The 19091-nt window shown below is 42.0% G+C and overlaps 1 protein-coding gene across 1 annotated transcript in view; it reads left to right on the forward strand.

The window, feature by feature from the left end:
- The window catches only part of LOC142304107 (low molecular weight neuronal intermediate filament-like), a 29558-nt gene extending 12840 nt beyond the window's left edge, over positions 1 to 16718 (forward strand). Inside the window, exons 2-4 of the mRNA XM_075346150.1 lie at positions 4072 to 4392; positions 4723 to 4847; positions 6962 to 16718. Of these exons, the coding sequence (XP_075202265.1) occupies positions 4072 to 4392; positions 4723 to 4847; positions 6962 to 7220 (705 nt within the window). The 3' untranslated portion in view covers positions 7221 to 16718. The remainder of the gene's footprint in view (positions 1 to 4071; positions 4393 to 4722; positions 4848 to 6961) is intronic.
- The last annotated feature ends 2373 nt before the right edge of the window (positions 16719 to 19091 follow it).

The following is a 19091-nucleotide window of genomic DNA, read 5'->3' on the forward strand; positions in this document are numbered from 1 at the left end:
ATTTTTTAATTTTTATCTCATATTGGACAATTGCTGTAAATAAAAAAGATCTGAAGTGGACACCCCGTTTAGTGCTATACACAGCCTTGAATAGAATGGCAATTGTTCCCAATTAGGGGCAATGACGCTCTCCATTCCAAAAGAAATATTTCTGTCTGTAAGGAAGGTATAAAAACTTCGGACTGGCCGCCATGTGATATAATGATTCAGCATCCCGCGATGAAGATATTATAGCGGATGCAGCCGGTCTCAGCCCGTGATACATGGCCTCTGTACAGAGACGTCTTACAGGCTCCACTGCTCAGCGCACAAGTGTTTCCTGTGGGAGATGGATGATAATAAGATTTCTAAAGATCGCGCTGTGGAGCCGGCACTTACTCCCCCAATCCCCAATGTCCAGCTGTTCATTTAATGCATTTGTTTTACCCATAATTCATTGGGTCTTCTGCTGGGATTTACAGTCAGCAGGCATTGGCTTAACACTTGCACTGCCAGCGTTCTCTTGTGAAGGGATGAAGCGTCAGAATTTCCATAAAGCAGATGTTTGCACTGTGCAGTTTTCTGTTTGATTCACAGTACCCATAATAAATGATAGTAATATAATTGCAGTTCTGTGGACTTGGTAATAACGGCTCAGGGATAGTAACAGCGGATATGAAGACCACTCCGATCATTGGGGATACAAGCTGCAGATGTCCCTTTGGAACCGCAATTAGTTATTTGGCTATTTATTGTGACATCTCATTAGTTGGTCACTTTTGACCATTGTTATGTCCAGACATCAATAAAAAAAATGAGATTTTTGGTAGATAACTAAATGTATTTAAAATTTTAGTTTTTTTCTAAGAACTTGTAAATGGTTTGAGAAAATAAGTGGCGTAGGAAAATATTGGCATAGGATCAGGATCGACATTAGGACAAGGCAAAGTGGGCAGCTTCCCAGGGCCCCTACTCTTAGGATCCCCCAGCATCTACAGAAGGAACTACACTGATTATATTCATTATAGAGACTGCTCGAGGACTTTTGGTCACATGATGTCACCACAGGTCTTGTACTCTGCGGTACTTCAGGCCCTTTGGTGACATCACAATCATATGACTGGTAATGTGACCATGATGTGATGGATTGGTGGTAAGTCCTCTAGAGTGGTGTGTGTGTGTGTGTGTGTGTGTGTGTTTAGAATGCATAGGATCCTTCTAGTGTATTCAGTAGGTATGGAAAGTATTCAGACCCCTTTAAATTTTTCACTTTGTTTTATTGCAGCCATTTGGTAAATTCAAAAAAGTTCATTTTTTTCTCACTAATGTACACTCTGAACCCCATCTTTGCAATTTTTTTAAACAAGAAAAACTGAAATATCACATGATCATAAGTATTCAGACCCTTTGCTCAGACACTCATATTTAAGTTACATGCTGTCCAAATCCTTGTGATCCTCCTTGAGATGGTTCTACTCCTTCATTGGAGTCCAGTTGCGTTTAGTTTAACCAATAGGACTTGATTTGGAAAGGCACACGCCTGTCTATATAAGACCTCACAGTGCACAGTGCATGAAAGACCAAATGAGAATCATGAGGACAAAGGAACTGCCCAAGAAGCTCAGATACAGAATTGTGGCAAGGCACAGATCTGGCCAAGATAACAAAAGAATTTCTGCAGTACTCAAGGTTCCTAAGAGCACAGTGGCCTCCATAATCCTTAAATGGAAGAAGTTTGGGACCACCAGAACTCTTCCTAGACCTGGCCGTCCAGTCAAACTGAGCAGTCGTGGGAGAAGAGCCCTGGTGAGAGAGGTAAAGAAGAACCTCAAGATTACTGTGCCTGAGCTCCAGAGATTCAGTAGGGAGATGGAAGAAAGTTCCACAAAGTCAACTATCACTGCAGCCTCCACCAGTCAGGCCTTTATGGCAGAGTGGCCCAACGGAAGCTGCTCCTCAGTGTAAGACATATGAAAGCCCGCATAGAGTTTGCAAAAAACATGAAGGACTCCCAGACTATGAGAAATAAGATTCGCTAGTCTGATGAGATGATGATAGAACTTTTTGGTGATAATTCTAAGCGGTATGTGTGGAGAAAACCAGGCACTGCTCAACACCTGCCCAATACAATCCCAACAGTGAAACATGGTGTTGGCAGCATCATGCTATGGGGTGTTTTTCAGCTGCAGGGACAGGACGACTGGTTGCAATTGAAGGAAAGATGAATGCGGCCAAGTACAGAGATATCCTGAAAAAAAACCTCTTCCAGAGTGCTCTGGATCTCAGACTTTACCGAAGGTTCACCTTCCAACAAGACAATGACCCTAAGCACGCAACTAAAATAACAAAGGAGTGACTTCAGAACAACCATATGACCATTCTTGACTGGCCAAGCCAGAGCCCTGACCTAAACCTAATTGAGCATCTCTCGAGAGGCCTGAAAATGGCTGTCCACCAACAATCACCATCCAACCTGAAGGAACTGCAAAAGATCAACAAGGAAGAATGGCAGAGGATCCCCAAATCCTGGTGTGAAAAACTTGTTGCATCCTTCCCAAGAAGACTCATGGCTACTCAATACTGAGCAAAGGGTCTGAATACTTATGACCATGTGATATTTCAGTTTTTCTTGTTTAAAAAAGTTACATTTCTGATTTTTTTCTGTCAAGATGGGGTGCAAAGTGTACATTAGGAAAATAAATGAACTTTTTTGAATTTACCAAATAGCTGCAATGAAACAAAGAGTGAAAAATATAAAGGGGTCTGATTACTTTCCGTACCCACTGTATATATGTCTAGAATGTGTGGGATCATGCTGATATATACAGCTCTGGCAAAAATTAAGAAACCACTGCAAATGTTTCAGTTTATCTGATTTTTTTTTTTTATAGGTATATTTTTTGAGTAAAATGTAAATTGTTCTTTTATTCTATAAACTACTGACATCTCCTAATTTCTAAGCAATAAATGTATTTATTTTCTGAAAATGAGTAATGGTCAAAATAACAAAAAAAATGCATTGCTTTCAGACCTCAAATAATGCAAAGAAAACAAGTTCATAATCATTTAGAAACAACAATACTAATAATGTTATAACTATGAAGAGTTCAGAAATCAATATTTTGTGGAATAACCATGATTTTTAATCCCAGCTTTCATGCGTCTTGGCTGCTTTCCACCAGTCTTAGACACTGCTTTTGGGTGACCTTATGCCACTCCTGGTGCAAAAATGTAAGCAGTTCTTTTTTGTTTGATGGCTTGTGACTATCCGTCTTCCTCTTGATTACATTCCAGAGGTTTTCAATGGAGTTCAGGTTTGGAAATTGGGCTGGCCATGACATGGTTATGATGTGGTGGTCCTTCATCCACACAGTGGTTGACCTAGCTGTGTGGCTATGTGTAGGGAGCATGCTTACCCGAAACATCACCAGCTGTATTTCCTGGTTCCACAGTAAGTGCTCTTGGCTCTTTGTGTATAGTTATCTGATCTTGGCTTCGTCACCCTGGACTGTAGTTGACTGTGCTCTGTCCGCCCCTCTGACTTTTTCGTTACCACCTGGCTTCTGATGTTGGACTTTCCCCTGACCATGTCTCCTCCTTCTCCCTGTACCTTATATGTACTCTCCTGGAATCTTGACAATCAGCCTGTATCTTGATATTGTCCCTGCCAACTCACTGTGTCCTGTCGTGCCCTCCTGGTTCCTGATCCCGGCTTGTTTGACTACCTTTCCATTCACACTGCACTCAAGCTGTATCTAGCGCTACCTAATGACTAGCATCACAGTACGCATATACGCACATAGTGTTGAGCATCACGGTATATAAGTGATTTGGAGTAAATGTGGTCTGGCACATAGCACAGGTATATAAAAAATGGTACTTAAAGATAGAGAAATGGTAGTCAGATACATAGGAGAGGTGATCAAGGAATGGCCTAGAGAAAAGCAGGCAGGGGTGGTGTGAACTGTAGTCCTATCCTTGGCATGTGTTGAAGGAACGGACTGAGGTGGACAGGGGGTAGCCAGATATTCAGCCGAGGTAGAGAAAGCACGGTCTGCTGCTGACTAACATATATAACATTTTGTCTTACAGATCACTGTAGAGATGGATGTGGTCAGTAAACCTGACCTCACAGCTGCTCTAAAGGAAATCCGCATGCAATATGAGGTCCTTTCCACCCGTAATCAGCAATCAGCTGAGGAGTGGTACCATGCCAAGATTGCCAACGTGTCCCAAGAGGCAGCCCGCAACAACGACAACATTCGCCAAGCCAAGGAAGAGATCTCAGAATATCGAAGACAACTACAAGCCCGAACTCTGGAGATTGACGCCCTGCGCAGTTCTAATGAGTCACTTGAGAGGCAGCTCCAGGAGGCGGACGACAGGAACAATGAGGAGATAGGGCAAATGCAGGTAACACTTCAGCAAAGTCATATTTGATAGTGCCTATTTTGGAAATAGATGTTCGGTGTCTTTTGACACCGGTGTTAGAGAGCTGCCGCTCTACATATGACATAATACTCACCAATTGTTTTATAAAGACTGGAAAGTATAACATCCAGGCACATTTCCTACTTTTTGTTTTATATGGATTTTGCACGTTATCTAGAATATGAAGTAAAATAATAATAGCGTAATAGTAATAAAAACACTGCTGCTATTCAAAACACTGCAATTCTTGACATTCAGTCCACTTATTGATTTTTTTTATAGTTATGTTCAAATGTCTCATAATTTCTCTAGGAAACCATCAACCAACTTGATAATGCTCTAAGAACTACTAAAGGAGAAATGGCTCGTCACCTGAGAGAATACCAAGATCTGCTCAATGTCAAGATGGCTTTGGATATTGAAATAGCCGCATACAGGTAATTGAGTCATAGAAGAATGTCCGGATATGTGCGGTAGCCATAATATGATCACATTATGTTTAACCTCTTATCCTGCAAGTTCATCCAGAGAATACAACAAGACCCATTAAGATAAATAACCCTAATCTTATAAAAAAAAATATTCCTTCCTGACTCTATTGATTTAAAATAAACCCTTGTATTAACATCCCATCTCTAGAAATCTATCACATATAACTTCAAATATCTGGACAGTCCAGAACGATAACTGTGACCTGTTTGATCCTATCTTCTTTTACAGCAGCTACCTGACACTATTATGCCTAAGTCCTTTTTTATGCCACCCAATGTTTTCCCATTTAATACTATGTTTCCCCAAATATAAGATAGGGTCTTATATTATTTTTTGCTGCAAGTGATGGCCTAGGGCTTATTTTGAGGGAATGTCTTATTTTTTTCAATGAACAACAATCCACATTTTTTCTTGAACCAAAAAAAAAATCTACATTTATTCAAACATGGTCTTATTACATTTTGGAACATCAACATAACTTTCCAAACCCTGTGTGTAAGACTTCCGACGCGCCCACGGGGTTCCAAGGGTTACTAGTCACCGGGCCGGTGTCTGTTTGGGTTGTCACAGCGGCTTGGCCCAGTTCCGTGACCCCGGCGGTGTTATTCGTGGTGTGCTGCTAAATATGGGATCCACCGCTGCGGGACTTTTTCCCTGGGGTGGATGATAATGCAGCTCGGATGGTACAGCTCTCCACAGGCAGAGCTCAGGCCCCAGGGAGGATGCTGGGAGTAGTAGTCACCTATGGCACAGGGGCGCAATGATGGCAGCGTCGGCAATGATGGGACAACACAGAGGGTGCAGGTCAAGTTCTTTACTCACTGAAGTTACACCGCCTTTGGAGTGCTGTGTTCTGCTGTAATGGGCTCCAGCCGATCCCGGATAGTTCAGAGGTCAAGGCCGGTGTTTCCTTCTGTGTGTCCTTTCCAGTGGTCTTCCCTCCACCCCAGCTCCTGGGCCGAGGAATGGGCTGCACTCCCCACAAACCCTGGGTTCCCCTTCTTACTAAGAACCCGGGTCGAGCCTCCAGCTCCTGACCACGGGTTCCTTTCTGTGCAGTCTCTTCTGATGTCTCTTACTGAGTCTGACCTGGCACTGGCTGCGCCAGGAGCTAACTGAATGCTGTGTGAGATGGGTCCTCACTTCCCCTGCAGGTCCCCAGCCTCCCAGGTTGCTGAACTAGTGGCAAGAGGTCCCATACCTCGTGATGGCCACCCCTGGCACCTACCCTGGCCCAGTCCCAGTGATAGAGCTCCCGAATTGTTTGTTGGATGTGTGGTGGTGGTTTACCGGCAATGACCTCATCCGTATCCGAGATGAATACTGCCCCCGGGTGAGGTGCAGTACCCTGTGGCACCTGAAGCCGCAGGGCCGCCACACTCGTATGTCTGTCTATCTATCTATCCATCCACACACTGCACATACATACATACCAGCCTGTCTCCTCTTTAACTTTAGATTCCTGCAATTAGGACGACTTTTAATGACAACCTAGTTACATAATGTGATGTCACAAAGGTCCTTAAGCAGCATCAGGATCTAAACCCTGCTGCCCTTATTATAGTGGGGACCCTGTGAAATTTCCCAATTCGCTCTCCCATACTCCTAATGCCAGTCCTGCATACCAGCCTGTGTCCTGTTCAGTTCTTTTAGACTCCTGCAATTCAGAAAGCTTTGGGGACACGTCTGTGAAGTCATCAAAGGTCCTTAAACAATCTGAACCTCGGAATACAACTGCTGAGGTCCCTAAGAGAGTGGGGCCCTGAGAAATTGCGCAGTTTGACTCCCCCCTAATGCTGGCCTTGACTGTAACTAAGGCTTATTTTTGGAGTAGGGTTTATATTTCAAGAATACTGCAAAAATCCTGTAAAATCATGCAAGGGCTTATTTTCGGGGTAGGTGTTATTTTCGGGGACACACGGCATGTATTTTTCCCTTCAGGTTCAGAACTTTTTAACATTTTTAACAAAAAAACTGTGCTATTTTTTTTTTTTTTTAACCTTTATTCTAAATGCTACTTTGAGGTCAGTCTCTTTAACCACATCCTTTTTATTTACAGGAAACTCCTTGAAGGAGAAGAGACTCGTTTGACCACAGTGGGAGGAGGCAGCATGTTTGGCATCGGTTACCCATATTCCCCTGGTTCTTACTCCGGTGGGAAGGGTTACTCCTCAAGTACAGTCACCATACGGAAAGAGGAGAAAAAAGAAGAAAAGAAAGACGAGAAAAAAGAAGTATCTGAGGGAGGCAAGGGAGGGGGTCAACCCAAGGCGCCAAAATCCGAAGCATCCTCAGAGAAGACCTCCTCCAAAAACTGAGCTGGCTACAGTATGCTGAAATGCACACCTGCCATAACAATACCATTTAGTCTTTTTTTTTTTTTTTTTTGCCATCTTCCCAGCTAGGCTAGCACAGATTAAAAACAAGCCAAAAAATATTGCGAGCCAATGATAAGCTCTATCCAGTTGTCATCTGGTGTAATGAAACTACTAAATTCATCCCATTGTATTCATCCCCATGACAATATGAAATATACACTGGCGATATTTGCTCTGATTATTTTGTCCTTTCATCAAATTTACTTATCTCAGAAATACATGACAAAATACAGATATATATGGCCAAACAGTGACAAATATGTATTACGTTCTGTTATTTAAAAACTTACATGTTCGAAAAAACACTATATAGGGTTATCTGACCTTATGTTAGAAAGAAATCTACCCTTAAACTGTAGGACTTTGTCAACTGATCTTATTGTGGATGTCCAGTCTTTTTCCATTTTAATTTTTTTTATATCTGGGCCCAGCATGGTTTCAGAAAAAGAAAAAAAAATTATATATATATTATATATATATTATATATAAAATCTCAAATCAATGTTGGAAATTCCTGGTAAAAGATGCTGTAGACAGAGAACAGACAACGATTTATTCAGAAGCATAGCGGTTCAGATTGCAGTGTTGAGTTGTACAAACTAATGCAATGTTCACACGTGGGACGTCATGGGTCAGTGCAGCCCTGAGTTCTGTTTCTAGGGTTTTAAAAAAATGTTTGTTTTTTTACACAAAAGAATAAGAACAGTATTAGATATTGAAATAATTCACAGGCACTGCGGCAGACTCAGTTACAGACTCCATTGCCGGCTATAAAAATGTCATTTATTTGTCTTTCTCAGCCTCCATGGCTTAAACTAAGTACATAAATATCAATACTTTGGCCACACTGTTGACCTCCAAAGCTGGCCATACACATTAAACAGCGGATGATTGTTGTCTCTCCCAGTAATAGGAAGGCTTGGCCAAACTATCATGTGTTTTCGATGAGATAAGCCACTTCAAGGCTATGTCCCCACCAAACTAATGGATCACCTATTGCTTTGTATCTATACCTTCACCAAGGAGTACAATAAACACACAGATCTGCCAGGACCAAGGTCAGTTCAGTTTAACGAAGTTTTCAAAAATAGAAGATGGGTGATTATGAAGGAAGGTGCCAGGCCGCATGGGTGCCACACTCCTTCCCCAAGGAGACTGTGTGCAGATGTCACTTTGGGTGGTGTGCATGACACTTACTGGTTTCTCCAGGACGGTCTCAATCACCTCACTTGCAGTCGCCATTGTGGACAATCAGTAACACACGTAACGCCAGAGTTCACTTAGCCAACCAGAAGTGTTCACTTTTATTCTCAACACCGCTATGACAGACATGGCCTTCCTTTCCTTTTTTCGTCTCCATGTGGGGTACTGCTCTTCGACCTGTCCCCTGCTATCTTGGATCTTGTCCTCAAGTTCCAGGGTCTCTCTGTCTCCTTCCTTCTAACTCCAGTCACATTTGTCTGATTCTGAGCTCCGATGGCTCTCCTGCTCCGTGACTGTCTAAGCCTGTTGGGGTGAGCTGTAGGCTCCAGACCTCTCGAAGTTACCTCAGGGTTCCCTGACTGGTCCTAGCACAGACACCACATCTTCTCACACTTGAACCCTATTATGTACTGATGCCCTCTCGAGCCTTCCCTCCTGTCCTTTTTCCTACCATCTGCTACCCCTCCCTTCCACTACCTTAAGCCTATCTTATCTAACATCTAATCTAAAATTGACTTGCCGCTACATGGCAGCCATTTGTACAAACATATACATCTTATAATATTCAACCGTCTATAAAGCATAGTACATCTACCCAGTAGGGTGCAGGTCCCCTACTATAATTATATCAAAGTCTCAGTCTTTTACAACTCTCCCAATTGTACCATGTCAAGGGGTACAGCTAAATAGCATGAAGGTGTTGTTCTCCATAAGTCTGATTATGAAACCTATAGGCCTGTTCATCAGAAGTGTTCAATGTTTCACAGATGACCGTATTAACCCTCCGGTGTCGTCTAATCACTGGGGAGTTCATGTAAATTCTCCATTGTATGTGGAGTAATCCATCAATGTCAGTCCTTTATGAGCCTTCTCACTTTGAGAAACACATACTATGAAGACAAATATTTATAAGACAGAGTAACCATAAGATCGGATGAGTCAAATAACGTTCAAAAGTGCTACACAAAGCAGATTTTCCATGAAGGATGAGAGAATTTACCCCACTAAGAAGCTTTCAAATCATCACTTTGATAGTTTTCTCCATCTTTTCTTTGTTGTGGGCAATAGTTTGCATTGTCCTGCTTCATTATAAATACGCTGAGAATTTTTCAGAAAGTCTAAATCTTTTAACACGTTGTAAAGCCCATCCCCATAATGACAATGTAGGTGGCTGATAGGTCATGTCCAAATATATGACTAGGAATATGGCGGATACACTACACTGTGTGCACAATTATTAGGCAATTTGTATTTTTGATTATTAATTATTATTGAACAACTACAAAGCTGTCGGTCAATCTAAAAAGTTAACAAACCTGAATATTTAAGAACGTAAATTTGAGGTTTTGCCTTTGTTAGGCCGGTTTCACACATCCGGCTTTTTGCCGGTTTGCCGGATCCGGCGCTCTCCCGTACAGACAATACAGTACAGTGACAGCGCTGTAACTTCCGGGTCACATGCGCCGGTCACATGACAGCACGTGACCGGCGCTTGTTGCGCTGTCACTGTACTGTAGTCACTGTATGGGAGAGCGCCGGATCCGGCAAACCGGCGAAAAGCCGGATGTGTGAAACCGGCCTTAGGAGAATATCTGTGTGCGCGCAATTATTGGGCAGCTAAACGAAAAACTTAAATTTTCCCACCTCAAATGTTTATTTTCATCTGTTAAAGTGAGAATACAAACTAAACAACTGGAAAAGTACAAAAATACATTTCTAAATTTAAAAGACATATAGCTGCCTTGTTTTCAGTAACAGACATAATTCTTCTATCCATGGAGTCTGTCTGTTTTTAATCTGTTGATGATCAACTTTTTGAGTAGCACCAACCACAGCCTCCCAGACATCGTGCAGACAGACGACTGTTTTTCTTCACTTCACTAAATCTCATATATAAGAAGGGCCCTCGAGTTCTCAATACGGCTTAGGTAAGCTGAAGAAGGGCCATGTTATTATTCTGTCATCTTTAAGGCTTTACTGACAACCAAGCAGTGGAGACATCGGTGTATGTCATGGAGCATTGTCCTGCATAATAATCATGGTTTTCTTGAAAGATATAGACTTTTTCTTGTACCACTGCTTGAAGAAACTGTCTTCTAAAAACTGGCAGTAGGTTTTGGAGTTGATTTTATGTCCATCTTCAACCCGAAAAAGTCCAACTAGTTAATATATAATAATACCAGACCATAGCAGTACCCCACCTCCACTTTGGTGGAGGTCTATGACCGTAAGTAATCCAGCCTGATCCATCAAGAGTCACCCTTATTTCATCAGTCCATTAAATTTTTTGAAAATCTGTTTTCAGATATTTCTTGACCTGGTCTTGACATTTCAACTTTTGTGTCTTGTTCAGTAGTGGTTGGTTTCCTTACCTCAACCATGTTTCTGAGCAGTGAGCACCTTGTACTTCCGGGCCCTCCAGGGAGGTTGCAGTTCTGGAATATGGCAGCGCTGGAGGATAATGGCTTCTTGGTCTCTTCATAGTTGATTCTTCTCAGATCTTTTGCAGTTAATGTAAATTTTTTATTCTCAATACATTTTTTTCGACCCTGTTGACTATTTGAAACTTTTGATGTTTCTGTGATCCTGCCTCAATATATTAGCAATTTCAAGACTACTGCATCCCTCTGTAAGACTTAACGACTTTTCAGAATCAGATAAATCACTTTTTGGCCTATTTGTGCTGAGAATAACAAGCTGCCTCATAATTCTGCACACCTTGATAAATAGTGTTGATATATTTAGGCTACACCCTTCCTGATTACACAAAAACACATCACCTGATCTCCTTCATCCAACAAGCATTCAAGTTTTTAGAGACAGAGTTAAAAATCTGCATAAAAATGATGAAATGGTTAACATAATTGCCTAACAATTAATAATTGTGCACGCAGTGTACTAGATATCCAGAATCTGTCTTTTAGTATGATACAATCCAGGCAAAGCTACATAGTTTGGTAGCAGAACAGTTGGAAGTACAATAAGTCACGTATTGTTTTGTAGGAATGTGGAAACACAATTCTTCCCTATTGAGTTGCCGGAACAAAGTCCCTATAAGGTCCTCTAATATCATGGCACTAGTTGTTTCCTCGTTTTGCCAGTATGGTTTACTAGGACGGTAATTTATGACACCATAAGACCACTCACATCTGATTGTTCTTGTCTACAAGAGGATGTAGCTATTTTTGCTATTCCTTCAAATGTGCAGATGTGTTACTTTGCTAGCCCTTTGGGTTTTGGCAAACCAGTCACATTTATTTGCATAAAAAAAGAGGATAAATATTCCCTTGAATGGGTAGTAAAGCATCAAAACTAGTTATAGGCTTATTGAATGGAATAACCCTCTCTCCTGTTATCCACTGTTCATCAGATTTGTAAGCAAATTCAGTTTTTCCCGGCCAATAGGGACCCATTTCCCAATGGGTATTTAAGAGGGTGTGTAACAATATTTTTGTATTAGTGTACAATTCCATCCAAGGGCAATGCATGCAAGAGCTTAGTGAGTCACATCCTCGATATCATCAGCGTCTAGCAGCAAATGTTTGAATTTGCCCCGGAAATAACCTATAACTCAATCTCGATCCATTTGGCTATTAACTATCATTTGTCCTTGAACTCCACTTAAAATTAGAGCCACATATCTGAATGTGCACCTAAGACAGTGAGTTAGTAGGTTTTTGTGGGTTTTTATCACTTAGGAGGAGAAAAACCTTGCAGGAGTATAAGCTGTGGTCAAAAATACAAACGTATAAAAATTAATGCTACAGCATAAAAATAATCAAACACATTAAATGGCAAATCTTAAGACTATATAAAAAAAAACCCCAGAAATGTTGAAACTGATTTCTCTTCAAGTATGAAGATCCAAGATACAGAAAAGAAGGGTGGAAGAGAAAGAACAGAAAAGGGAAGTAAGATGGAAGCAGTAGTGGGTAATGAAAAGCAAAGGGAAAAAGTGTGTCCAGATTCAGATGCCAAGTAAATATACCATGTTGGGTATCCAGTGATATAAAATGTCCAGTGCATACTATTCTGATGGGATTTATTTCACTCTAAAAAACATTACTTTCTAGAAATAACAAAACCTTTGAAGGCCAATCTCCAATTATGATACCTGATGAGGAAACAAAATAGAAAACAAATTGATGCTAGTTTTGTGTTTAATTTGCACTCAACCCCATGATGCTCCTTTTTTGACTGCATAAAATACAGGCATTTTTGTTTTATGTGTCCTACTTAACGATCAAGAAAGTAGAAAAAGAGAACTGGGACTTTAACTCCCGAGGAGAAATTGAGATCAGCCCAGCAATTTTTTTAAGGGCCTTCAGCTTGCTCTCTAGCCATGGCAACTTGATGGATGAACTCTCTGTAGGAAGATCGACCTTGTGCAAGCCTGGCTAGGCCCACCAGGGTCTTCTTCACTTGATAGTATAAACCCATCAGCTGGCTGGTCTTCCTCGTCACCTTGTTCCTTCTATTCTTCTGACTATGATGTCCTTCTTCTCTCTTGGCATGATGTGTCCAAAGTAGGCAAGTCGTAGCTTGGTGATCCTTGCTTTGAGTGACATATCGGTCTTCATTTGTTCCAAAATTGATTTGTTTGTTCTTCTTACCATTCATGGTATTGATTACATACCCCTTTGGAATCTCATAATCTCAGCTGGAGTCACTGAAGGTGGAAGGTATGGTAACACGCTCGCACCGTCATCGCACTTTGCTTCAGGCAGAATTCTTGCATTTGTTAACAAGACTTCTACTATATCCTCAATGTTTTTAGCATTTGGTGACACCCCTGACTTGAAGGACCCATCTAAGCGCAGTAATAATTCCATCATCGTATATTTAATGCCCTGGTCTATTGAATGATATTGTTTATCAGTCACTACACACTAGGATGAAACCCATTTTCAGAGATGGTCCCTTTTTTATTTTAGCAGCACTGAGTTGGATTTCTGTCCCGTGAATCTCTGTGAGATAATACATTTCATCCTATCCTGGGGATTTGTTGGATCATAATTAATAGCTTTTAGTTTCTGGCCTTTGAAGTGAGCAATAAAATCTGTAGGAATATAGGACAGAAAATATCATCCTGCATCCTTTTAGGACTTTATCTAAATTTAGTTAGCCATGCTTCAAAATTAAGTACATGATGAAATACTCCCGAACAATTTAGGAGAATTTGTTTTTATATTTTCAAATTGTCATTTCAAAGGAGAGTAAAAGGAAGCAAAAAAAAGAACATTGTGTGCAAATCTAAAGAGTGTAGTCAACAAGGGCTTGCAGGTCCATTAATTATTTAGAATATACAAGAAAGTAAGTATAAAAAAAGAATAAATAGGCGGAGAGAGACAAAGGGGAGAGGCTAAGATCTTGCATCAGATAGTGTTATCGTGACATAAAGGGATAATAATGAGAGTGATAATCGAGTGTTACGAATGCAGAGAGATACGATGAGCGGGGCTGTAATGGCTGCCCAGATGGGCTATTAATATCCTGGCAGAAAAACAAATTGATTGCATTAGTGGACTCTAAATTAAAAAATTTAGAAAATTGTTTAAAATTGATGTTGTAATTTTTAGTCCAAGTTTTCTCAAATGAGATGATTTTTTTTTACAAATTTGAGATGTACTAGTGAGGAATCCTCAGGGGCTGGTCGAGGAGTAAAAATAAGACTAGGCTTAAATTCTACTGGAGGCAATCTAAGTCTTCCTTTGGAGTTAAAGGATCTTTCTCTAACTCATTCTGCAAAACGTCCAAGTCCTTTCTAATATAACTTTGCCGATTAACACATGCTTCCACTCGCCCCTCCGTCTTCCATCTAATGACGGTTGCCTGAGTATACTTCTCTGCCTGCCTTTTCCCCCACTCGATTATAAAGCCCTACACTGTCAGTATTTCTCTTGCCCTGTTAGCCACAATACAATATGGAAGGCCTCAATCTCTTATAACTTAGTCATCCTGTTGTTCTTCCAGACCGCTGCTCTGGGCAATGTCTCCTTGTTTACTCTTCCAGCGTGGATAGGATGTGACCATTTCAACCAATCAGTGGCCACAACAGCTGGGCCTGGTTATAAAATAAAAAAATTAAGAAGAACTGGACAACCTCTTTACCTAAGAAAACCAATTGTTCACTCTTTTGGTAAAACTATCTCTTTTATTGTATTTTTTTTTAGCTGACTCTTTTCTTTTCTCTTAAGATGAGTAACACTGTTAGGGATCGAGTCCACTTGCGATTTCCATGTGCGAGTGCGATCCGATAAAATATCGGATTGCACTCGCACCAGTGTTACGCTATGAGGCCGTGTCCTCTTGCTAAATTTTTAACGGCACGACTCGTGCTCTCGGTGAAATCGCAGCATGCTGCGATTTGCACCAAGTCTCAGCACTCGCACCCCCATGCAAGCCTATGGGAGCGAGAGAAAAAAAATCAGAATACGGGTGGCATAAGAATGTCATACAGATGGCATACGCATGTCACATGGATCCTTGACACTTGCATACTGCGCCGGACTGGTTACCGGAGGAATCTCCAGTAATAGCAGTCCTGGCCGCGGTTACATGCACTGAACTTCGGAGCTGTCACCTGAGCTCCGGAGTGCAGCCTGGACTGAACAGCGAGCGTCGAGTGATTGATTCCCCGGTGATTGCGGTTCAGTTCATGACAGCTGCAAACCGACTGGACTGAACTCAGGAGCTCAGGTGACACCTCCGGAGTTCAGTGCAGGTAACCGCGGCCAGGACTGGTATTAATGGAGATTCCTCCGGTAGCCAGTCTGACGCTGCTTGCATAACACTCACATAGCACTCGTATGACGCTCACATGTCATACGGATGCTATGTGAGAAAGAAAAAAAAAACATTGTACGCAGATCATACGCAGGACACTCGACTCACATTTGTAGCCGAGTATTGCAGTGATTTTTTAAACGCAAGTGTACAAGAGCCCTTAGTGTCCGGCTCCTCATCCATCCATAAAAAGCCCTAAGATGGGGTGTGATAACTGATTAATCAACCTTGGACAGTAATTATCTAATGTTCTTCGATCTTCCTGTCATATACTGTACATCCATGAATACATACTAAAGTATATAAAAGACTTCCAGGAATGTTTAGGTTTGCTTATTGGATTTGTAAACTGCAGATCATTCCGGGCAAAGGGTCATAAAGTACCTATATTCCTGGTTTACGTGCATCAGATGGGACTTGGATCTTCTTTATCATGGGCTCCAATCATATATCTCCTGATCGTATTCATGACGGTCAATACCGGGTGCAAAGACAAGCCATTATTTTCATCACTGCCATAACCACTAGCTACACATGTCAGAGCAGGAAACATGCAAAAACTATTATAGCTACTGGCTGTTACATTACACTTCATGACATTAGAAAGTATGGAAGGGGAAGGTGGATGGACCGTAGAGAACGATGACGAATTAGAAGATTGCAATCGGGAATTCACATATGTACTTATCAGATTATGTACCATGAGTGGGTTTGTGAAAGGTGTCCTATAGGACCTTGTCCCTCCAGCCATGTAGAAGAAAAGGCCGTCTATGTAAATCCTCTCTACCATACCGATATTATGAGTATGGTGGGGTTCACAGCTTGACTTCATTTTCTTTTTCCATCAATATGACCCTTGTTAACAGACTTTGGAGAAAGGCATTCTTCGGAGCCAATTCAAAACTCACTAGAGTTAAAGGGGTTATATGAGATTACCTTTTCCCTAGACACAGCTCTAAGCCTTCCAGAAGCAGACGATGTCTATGGAAAAGAGTGGTGCTGCTCTCGGAACAAGATAACTATGTTCTTATAATTTCATACAATCCCTTTACATCATCATGAACCTGTAAGGTGGCTTCTAAAACCTGGTTCTTTGTGAATTATATTCTACGCCCATCATAGCTGCCTCCACGAAGGTTAACAGGGTCATTGAACATTCACTTGAATCATGAAATGTTTGGTTATTCTATAACCTGAGGCTCGAGGTGCTGTGTGATATTCCTGCTTACGTACAGCCCAGTTATTAAGAGAACAATATAAAAACAGAAAATATAGACGTCTCCAATAGATGAGGCCTGTGAGATAAATGAGAGGCACGCATAATAAGGAATTAGCCATGTGTACGAATCAGGTCAGTGTGGTAGTTGAGGAATCTTTGCATGATCTTGTCTGTAGATCTGAGTTTTGACTTGGAGGACAATAATAAAAGATTACAGTAACATCTTCAAAGAGTTTGTTTTTTGTGCTTGTAAAATTGTTAATTTTTTTATAATTTCGGTTAAAAATTATCCTGTTCATATCTGTTCCCTCTAAGCCTACAAAATGTTTCCACAGATTAGAAATCGACAGGTTATACCGTGTTTCCCCGAAAGTAGGACCCCCCCGAAAGTAAGGCAGGGTGGGGGTTTCGGGGGGGTCCGCCAATGTAGGGCACCCCCCGATTGTAAGGCAGGGTAGCGGGGGGGGGGCCGGGGAATGTAAGGCCGCCTATGGGTGGTGGTCGCGGCGTAATGTAAGGCCGCATATGGGTGGGGGTCCCTGGGGAAAGTACAGGAACTTACCGCTGCCGCTGTTCCCTCGCTCCATCCAGGCCTTCTCCAGTCTCGTGCCACCCGTGGTCCGCCTCCGTGTATGGGTGCCGTATGGGGCTGTATGTGTCAGTGTGTGTGTGTGTGTGTGTGTACGGTACCGGTACGATATGTGTGTGGGTGCCGTGTGGGGCTGTACCGGTACCATATGTGTCAGTGTGTGTGGTGGCAGAGTGGGGGGCAGAACCACTGTATGGGGAGGCTGCAGGGGGGAGGATGGGGTGGATGCCGGATCTCAAACAATGGGGAGGCTGCAGGGGGGAGGAAGGGGTGGATGCCGGATCTCAAACAATGGGGAGGCTGCAGGGGGGAGGAAGGGGTGGATGCCGGATCTCAAACAATGGGGAGGCTGCAGGGGGGAGGATTGTCATTTTTTTTCCAATGTAAGGCCTCCCCCGAAAGTAAGGCAGGGTGGGACTTTTGGGGGTAAAATTAATGTAAGACAGGGCCTTACTTTCGGGGAAGCTTACCATCAGTGAGGTAGGTATAGAAGTGGAGAGGTAACAGGGGGCTAAGACCCTCTGCTCCAAGTGTGCTACTATGAGGCCCCCTTCACATGTCAGTGATTCTGGTACATATGTGACAGTTTTTATACATACCAGAATCACTGACATACGCAGATCCATTAAAATCAATGGGTGTGCACACACATCAGTGATTTTTCACTGACCGTGTCTCCGTGTGGCGTACACGCGTGTCCGTGATTTCCGCACGGAGACATGTCCGTTTTTTTCTGGCATCACTGATGTCCCACAGACCATACTATGGTGTGATCTGTGACACACATACCAGAAAAACACGTGCATTGAAAATAAAAAGCTTTTTAAACTCACCCGTCTCCAGCGGCGCTGTCTCCGGCCGCTACTGTTTCCTGCTTCCAGGCCAGCTTGGCAACCACCGGAAGTCACGTGATCATGTCATGTGACTGCCGATGGGGGTAGATAAGTTATACTAATGCCGGCGCGCTGATACATCTTGCTGTCAGATTTTGGCAGCGAGATGTAAGGGGTTAATAGGCGCGGGTGGAAAGCGATTCCACTCGTGTTTTGGCAGGCACACGTCAGCTGTTGAAATCCAAGGTGAGATGTGCGCGGACCACCGCGGACTGCCCACGGGGATTAACCTCACACAATCCATGATGTACCCAGTACGTCATGTGTTGTGAAGAGGTTAAGCCTTTCCCCCATATTCGATGCATTTTGGTGCAGATATGTGTTTTTAATGGGATTTTTTTAAAGTACAGAAAAACTTTGATTCTGCACTTACAAAAAGTCACTGTCATTTTTTTACATCCAGTTTTGCAGATCAGCGGTGTCATTAGATGCACAGTGGTTTGTAGTTTTCATAAAATCACATTCACAATGCTTGGACAGTTAAACACAGCAGAATGTCTGCAAAAAAGCAGCCAAAAAAACGCAGCCTACATGTCCAAGGAAGTGGATGTGATTTCATAAATATACCTACTAAAAAAAAGAAAAAAGTACATTATTTTTTTCCCATTATTTTAGAAGTTTTATAGGAAAAAAAAAATCTATGACTTCTTCTTCACCTCCAGAATACGGGGACATTGAAATACACTGTTTACAGATGTATCGCTATGTATCTGTATAATCTGCTTCTGGGTTCACTGACTGCAATGTAGCTTCGAGATTACTAAATTCTGCTACCTTCTTCAGTGTGGTCCATACTTCTTACAAACATGGTGGTTGTGAGTTTGATTCTTGGAGAGACCAGATCACAAGAGAAGAAGGGAGCAGTTTATGTATTAGCATACGCAGTTAGTGATGAAAGTGAGAGGAAGTCGGGGCAAAGCCTTGATGTGCTAAGACTGCTCCCTCAAATCAGAACAGTCTTGTTGAATATGAGACATTACTTCTCATTTGTGTTGAGGAAGTGTGGCATTACCTTTTAATGACTTTTTTTTGTTAATTCTTCCCTTAATGGTATTGGATTGGATGTACATATCAATCATGAGTACAGGTCACTTAGGGCTCTATGATGGATATATACGTCA

Source organism: Anomaloglossus baeobatrachus, chromosome 4, assembly GCF_048569485.1.
Source record: "Anomaloglossus baeobatrachus isolate aAnoBae1 chromosome 4, aAnoBae1.hap1, whole genome shotgun sequence".
NCBI lineage: Eukaryota > Metazoa > Chordata > Amphibia > Anura > Aromobatidae > Anomaloglossus > Anomaloglossus baeobatrachus.